The following is a 7,597-nucleotide window of genomic DNA, read 5'->3' as shown; positions in this document are numbered from 1 at the left end:
CTTCCTTAAGCATAGGCCTGTAGAGTCATCAGTAGCAGTATGAGAAACAGCATAACATTACCTGCCTTCGTTCCTCATTCACAACTAGCATAGAGTTCAAAGTGGCACCTTTTGTCCAGTACCTGGTAGATAGTTTTGCTTAAATTTCACTTACTGTTGGTCCAAAGTACAGTTTTCACAGACACTTACAGATATTTAGCTCTAGGTAAAGAGTAGTGTGCACGCTGTCTTAACTTTAGATACAGTTGCTTCTGTCTTAAAATACTTCATGTGTGCCCACTTCTGGAACGCTTTAGAATTTATTTTGCAAAGCTGGTGCAATTATTATTTGAGACTAAATGGTGCACTATATAGATGCATTAAGTTCCTTTCTACACACTATGCAGTTGCGTCACCACAGCCACTACAATGGCTATTCCACAGTGGTAAGTCACCGCAGCACAGCTGGCAGAATATTGTCCCTGTGATGAAATCTCTGTCGCAAAGCTGCAGGATCTGGAGCTTAATTCTGACTTCTGGTCACTGCCGGTGTGGAATTTGTTCATACTATCCCATGTCTGATTGAGTTTTCTCTGGGTACTCTGTTTTTTTCCCTCCTCCCAAAAGCATGCCAGTGGACAGGCTGCATTAAATTGTCCATACATATGTACTGTGTTTAATCTTGCTCCTGTAGCTTGGGTTGTGGCAGAGAATGATGCATAGATTAACCTATTTATCTGTTTAACAAATTATAAATAAATAACCTTTAAGAGGCAAGGAAATTAGGACAGGTGTCATGTATGGATTCATTCACATTGGCTGCTGCTATAACTTAAAGCTCGGATTACAGCTAGTGTGGGCAATATGATGTGGTAAGGAGGTTTTGTGCTGAAAGAAGTGAAAAGTCAGGTGGCAGGTAATCAACTTAATGACTACTTCTGAGTAAAATGCACTGCATCACATCTAATGAAGGTGCACAGCCAACACTAAAAGCCTCTAAGGCAAAATATGGCAGTACGTTTGTGTGTTCAGTAAATGAGAACCTGAACATGCACATTTTGGATGGTAGGTGCATAAAATCCCAGGAAGGATGCATGATTGACAGCTATACCAAAATTAGGACTCATCTGCTTAGGGAAATAGTAGAGCAGTGGTGACTAGCTAGGTGGTCAACAAATATGAACTGAGGCAAAAAAAAGTAAATAGACATGTGTCTGTGCTCAGTAATTGAGATCCCTTCAACATCACATTAAATCTGTGCATCACCTAGGAGCAGTCCATATCTAGCACTGACCACTGGAAAGTCAGGATATGGAATAACTGTAAGTCTATTTGATCAGCAAATAAGAACCTTTCTCTATCACATTAAATGTGTGTGTGTGTGTGTCTGTGTGTGTGTGTGTGTGTGTGTGTGTGTGTGTGTGTGTGTGTGTGTGTGTGTGTGTGTGTGTGTGTGTGTGTGTGTGTGTGTGTGTGTGTGTGTGTGTGTGTGTGTGTGTGTGTGTGTGTGTGTGTGTGTGTGTGTGTGTGTGTGTGTGTGTGTGTGTGTGTGTGTGTGTGTGTGTGTGTGTGTGTGTTATGAGAAATGCTTTTATACTATGCTAAAAGGCAAAAGTTCAACTTACTCTTTTTTTGCACTGAAGTTGCATAACCTGAGTGCTCAAAAGCTGTCACCTTGAATTTGTCTCCTTGCCTTTAGCACTCCTGTATAAATGGAGAAAAAACAAAATGACACCTTTCTAGTGTGGGATGAAGCCTCATTTCTGTGAATCTTAACTACCTACCAAGCAGTTCTGGTGATGCCATTCTTGGTAAGCACACAACAGGCTGGTTGATGGTTTGCATATTTGGTAACTGAATGCTGCTTCTTTGTATGGAAGGTCAGAAGCATGTCACATCTAGGAAACAGTATGAAGAAATTATGTTTGAAAAGGTAGAATAGAACACACTTCAATGCCATCATGCCCAACTATTCCTTCGAAGATGGAATTGTGTAACTGGGCAGAGTGTAAACAATTTCCCTGCCATTTTCCTTCAGCAATGCAGAGGTGATGAATTTATGTATAAAGGTCTGTTTATCCAGCTGTTTCAGTCAATGCCTGTAGCTTTGATTAGCTCTATTAACTCTTTGCACTCTGGATCAATTAAATCAGCAGGTTTGTCACCATCTTCATTCGCAATATCGAGTTTGGCTCCAAGTGATAACAAGTACCTGAAAAGCAATGGGAACAATTTAAAACCAGAATGAGAGGATGTGTACCACAATGCATAAGAAAACATTCAACCAGACAGGTCAGATAAATCAGTTGCTGAGTTTACAAGCATATTTAGGTGTTGGAGACCCCCCCCCCCAAGGACTTTCAGATAATCAGCATATCTTGTTTAACATATTTCACACCAATGCTTAAAGAAAACAGACTTAAAAATTATTTTTTGATGGTTTCACAGAGGTTTTAGCCTTTACTGCTCTACTATCAACCTGGGTTCTATCAATGGACATGAGAGCCTGAAGGACTAGCATGAGAAGCTGGAGCCAGCTGATGGCTGGGATCAAGTGAAAGCTGGGATGGGGGACGTAATCACTGTAGGGTAGGCAACAGGCGAAGACTTGAAGAGATCCTGAAGTCCAATGTTATGTTAACCCAGGTATGTTAGATTACAACCACTCAGAGGGGCTTAAGTGGACCAAGTAAAAAGTACAGTTTTGTACCTACCATAAATGTAGATGTCCGATAGGTATGCATCTGCAGTCATAACATATGGGTTGTCCTGCCTCAGGCAGCCCTTCGGTCGGCCGGATTCCAAAGTCTGGGTCTGGCCTCGGCTGATGTCGCACTTTCCCCGACGTCAGAGTGTCTGGGGTATAAAAGCATCAGCCGACGCCATCTTCCTCAGTTTTTCTTGCCCCAGATGCCAGGTGCCCTCTATGAAGGCTAAATTTGGAGAAAATGCCAAAAAATTGCAAACATAATGCAAAATTATATATATATATATATATATATATATATATATATATATATATATATATATATATATACACAAACAAATGCACCATAACAGATTCCCCCAGCTAGCTAATGAAGGGGTAAGCACCCTAGGAATACCACAGAGGGGAAGGTGGGAGGGTAAACCTGACTGCAGATACATACCTATCGGACATCTACATTTATGGTAGGTACAAAACTGTACTATGTCCTTCAAGGATGCATCTGCAGTCATAACATATGGGTAGAATACCATAGCCAATCTGGGGGTGGAGGTACTAAGAAAATGATGGTGTAGTTAAGAGACCCTGCAGGACTGCTGTAGCAAAACCTGCTCTGGATCTGGAGTTTAAGGGTAAATTGTAATGCTTGGCAAAAGTATGCAAGGAGCTCCATGTAGCAGCTTCTAAAATGTCCTTGGTAGCCACCCCTCTTAGGAAGGCTGTAGTGGTGGCTGTGGCTCTCGTGGAATGAGGCCTAATATTCACAGGAACAGTCTTTCCATGAAAGGAGTAGCAAAAGCGAATGCAATTTCCTATCCATTTTGAGATTGTCTGTTTGGAAATTGCTTTTCCTTGTGTCCCAGCAGCATATGCTACAAACAGTTGGTCAGTCTTTCTGTAACTTTTAGTTCTGTCCAAATAGTAGCGTAATTGTCTGTGGATATCCAGAGTGTGTAGAAGTTTCTCCCCTTTATTTTGAGGATTTGGGAAGAATGTAGGCAAATGAATTGCTTGGTTCAAGGATACTCTAGATACCACCTTTGGCATAAAGGTTGGGTTGGTTCTTAATGAAACTCTGTCCTGATGAAAAATAAGAAATGGCTGCACTGCCATTAAAGCTTGTAACTCAGATTCTCTTCTTGCTGAAGTTATGGCCAGAAGGAATGCAGTTTTCCAGGATAGAAACTGTGGATCTGCCGATGCTGCTGGTTCAAATGGCGGAAGTGTTAGTTTTTCCAGCACAAAGTTAAGGTCCCAAGTAGGTAAAGGTGGTCTCCTTGGAGGATTGATGTTTTTGATTCCTCTGAGAAATTGTCTTAAGAGAGGATGCGAAAAGACAGGAGGGTTTACATTGTATTCTGCTGAAATTGCTGAGGCATGTATTTTAATGGAAGAATAGGACAGGCCATTGTGGAACAATTCTGCTAAGTATTCCAGTATATGTGACATGTTCATCACTGTCACATCAAGGCCTTTTGTTGTGTTCCAACTGAGAAATCTTTTCCATTTTGCTGAGTATGCCTTCCTTGTGGAAGGGCGGCGAGCTTCCATAATAATGTCCTTTACCCTCTGGGATAAGCTGTCCTGGGAAGGAGTCATGGTATTCTCCAGGCAGTTAGCTGCAAGGTCTTTAGGTTGGGATGCAGGATCTTGTAATTGTTCTGTGTCAGAAGAAGATGCCATAATGGGAGAGGCCACGGTTTTGTCTGTGATAAGCTCTTCAACAGTGGGTACCAATGCTGCCTTGGCCAGTCTGGAGCTATCAGAATCACTTTTGGCTGTTCTGCCCTCATCTTCAGTAAAACCTTGGACATTAATGGGATTGGTGGGAAAGCATAGACTTTTCGGGCTTTCCAGCTGAAAGAGAGAGTCCACCTTCCATGCTTGTGGATGGTATGTCCTTGTGCAAAAAATTTTCAGTTGATGATTGTGGGATGAGGCGAACAGATCTATCTCGGGCCTTCCCCATGTCTGCGTTATGAGTAAGATGTCTGGGTGCAGCATCCATTCGTGTGCATCCATGGTAGTTCTGCTTAAGCTGTCTGCCAGAGTATTGTCTTTCCCTGGCATGAACTGGGCCTGTAGTTGTATATTGAGCTTCAAACAAAGATCCCATAGATTCATAGCCAGTCTGCATAGAGGGTAGGAATGCGTGCCTCCTTGCTTGTTTATGTACCGCATAACTGTGGTGTTGTCTGTCCTTATTAGCAGGTGGCCTTGTTGAAGGAAAGGTTTGAAAGCCTCGATTGCATTTATCACTGCCAGCATTTCCTTTTGGTTTATGTGCATTTGCAGCTGCCCATGAGACCATAGCCCTTGGATACATTTGCCCTCCATGTGCGCTCCCCAACCTCGGTCTGAAGCGTCCGTGGTGATGGTTTGGTTTGCTTTTGGTTTGAAGAAAGGCAACCCTCTGCTGGTCTGGCAGGCAAGAGCCCACCACAGGAATTCCTTCTGAAGGCAAGGTATGATTGGAATCAGAGTTTCTAGGCTGTGACTGTGCTGAGTCCATACACTCCTTAGGTACCATTGCAATCTTCTCATATGTAGCCTGGCTTGTGGAATTAGTATTATGCAGGATGCCATGAAACCCAGGGCCTGCAGGATTTTCCTTGCAGTTAGTTGAGTTTGTCTTGTCAGATTCCTGAAGTAATCTGGAAGTTGTTTCTGTTTTTCTTCTGTGAGAAAGGCCATTTGGGCGGTTGTATCCAGATCTGCACCCAAAAAGGTTATCCTTTGGGATGACACAAGTCTTGATTTTTGGATGTTGACTGTGTATCCCAAGGCCTGTAGTAGCTGGATGGCATAGTCCAAGTCCTTTAACAATTTTGTCTTGCTGTCCGCTTGTATCAGGCAGTCGTCCAGATATGGGTAGATTTGAATCCCCTGAAGTCTGCGGTGTGCAATTACTGATGCCAGGCATTCCGTGAATACTCTGGGTGCAGTAGATAAGCCAAAGGGCAATGCTGAGAATTGATAATGCTCTGATCCTGCAAGAAATCTGAGGTGTCTTCTGCAACTTTGTCGAATGGGGACATGCAGGTATGCCTCCTTGAGATCTAGAGTCACCAGCCAAGACTCCTTGCCCAGCATGGAAAGAAGCTGCTGTAGGGTCAGCATCTTGAATTTCGGCACAATGAGGAAAGTGTTCAGTGCGGACAGATCGAGAATAGGTCTCCATTGATTTTCTTTCCTTGGAACAAGGAATAGCCTTGAATAAAAACCTTGGCCTTGTTCTGAGAGAGGAACCTTCTCTATGGCTTTCATTTGTAGTAATGATTTGCTTCAAAGCCTCTGCCCTCTGATTTGGTGGCAGGTCTGGCATTCCTTTTCTTTTTGGCAATGTGTGGAAATGGAACCTGTATCCTTTGTCTATTATTTGCAGCGTCCATGAGTCCCTTGTAATGTAATGCCAATTTTCTGAAAATAAAAAAAGCTTTCCGCCCAATGGTGCTTCTAATTGAGCCCTGGTTGGCGGAGTCAAAAATAAGTCATTGTGTTTGTCCTGGTGTAGCAGTTGCTGTTGCTGTTCCTGCACTACCTCTCTGGTTGGGTGGCTGCCACTGACAGCCTCTGTAGTGGCCTCTAGCTTGCCCCCTACCTCTGGTACGCCTGTTCCTGCCTCTCTGTGATCTGTCTGAGTCTGGAAAGGACCAATTCTTAGTAGGCCAATTTGTGCTGAATCTCGGTGGTTGTACCTGCAGAAAGCCCTTGACTGTTTGCACAGATTTTGCCTTTTCTTCAAACTTCTTTAAGACCTCCTGGGCCGTGGAGCCAAATCATTTTTGTTTTTCCATTGGAGCATCCAGGAGCTTAGCTTTAACATGGTCCGGTAGAGATTGTTCCTTCAACCAGGCATGCCTTCGTATAACTGCCCCTGTCATTGCTGACCTACATGAAGCTTCCAGTGCATCATAGCCACATTGCAGAAAATGGTTGCTAACCTGCTGTGAGTTATGTACCAGATCCTGAAGAGATTTACGGTCAAGGGGCTCAGAGGAGGAGAGTTTCTTATACAATTCATCTAACAAATACTCTTGGTACTGAATCATATGGAATTGACAATTTAATGCCCTCATAGAAAGAGTTGCAGAAGTGTAAACTTTCTTTCCCCATCGCTCTAAAGCTCTAGATTCCCTTTCAGAAGGTAAAGGATTTTTAGCAGTGGCAGCTGCAACCCCTTTAGGGCCCTGTGAAATGGTTTCTGGGTCTGCAGTGTGGGCCATGTACAGGTGAAAATGAGAATCCGGAACCCTGTAGTACCTATCAGGTTTGGCAGGAGCCGGAGGGAGAGAATCAGGGGCTGTGCTAGCATCAGAGTACACATCATCAATAATATTCAAAACAGGAGGTATAGCCAAAGGCCTATGCTGAGGTAAATGTAAAAAGGTCCTTAATCTTTTTCTGGAATCAGAAAATTCCTGGCCCTGCCATTGGAAATGCTCTCTCATAGAATGTAGTGTCTCACCAAAAGAAAACTCTTCAGGAGGGGAGGCCGAAGGAATAGATTCTTCAGCATCAGAATCCTCGTAGGCCGAATAAGCCTCCTGCTGGTGCTCTGACAACACAGATTCATCCATAGACTCATCTGAAGAGTGGGGGTCAGAGGGCTCAACCCTGGGCCTTTTGTCTGGAGGTGGAAGAGAGCCCCTGCCTGGGTGAGGTTGAGAACCTCTAATTAAGGAGATAAGGTCCTCTGCTAGGCTGAGAATTTGAGTGCTGGTGGAAGGCCTCTGAGAGGTAGACTTGGGAGGCAAAGCTTTGGCAAGTTTGGCAGCTTTAGCCCTGGAGAAGGCCTTAATGGACATGGATGCAGGGGGTCTGGCTGCACCACGTGCAGGGGTGGACTTGTCTAAAGGAATGGTGTCGGACATGTCCTGGACACCGGTTTCCGTAGGTAGTTCAATAACC

At 43.8% G+C, this 7,597-nt stretch overlaps 1 protein-coding gene across 1 annotated transcript in view; it reads right to left on the bottom strand.

Moving 5' to 3' along the window:
- Positions 1-1,525: 1,525 nt before the first annotated feature.
- The window catches only part of PPP1R27 (protein phosphatase 1 regulatory subunit 27), a 275,527-nt gene continuing 269,455 nt past the window's right edge, over positions 1,526-7,597 (bottom strand). The window contains exon 3 of the mRNA XM_044068199.1: positions 1,526-2,191. Within this exon, the coding sequence (XP_043924134.1) occupies positions 2,068-2,191 (124 nt within the window). The 3' untranslated portion in view covers positions 1,526-2,067. The remainder of the gene's footprint in view (positions 2,192-7,597) is intronic.

Source organism: Protopterus annectens, chromosome 4.part0 (genome assembly GCF_019279795.1).
Source record: "Protopterus annectens isolate FY-2018-M chromosome 4.part0, PAN1.0, whole genome shotgun sequence".
Taxonomy (NCBI): domain Eukaryota; kingdom Metazoa; phylum Chordata; order Ceratodontiformes; family Protopteridae; genus Protopterus; species Protopterus annectens.
This window is presented reverse-complemented; position numbering and strand designations above follow the sequence as displayed.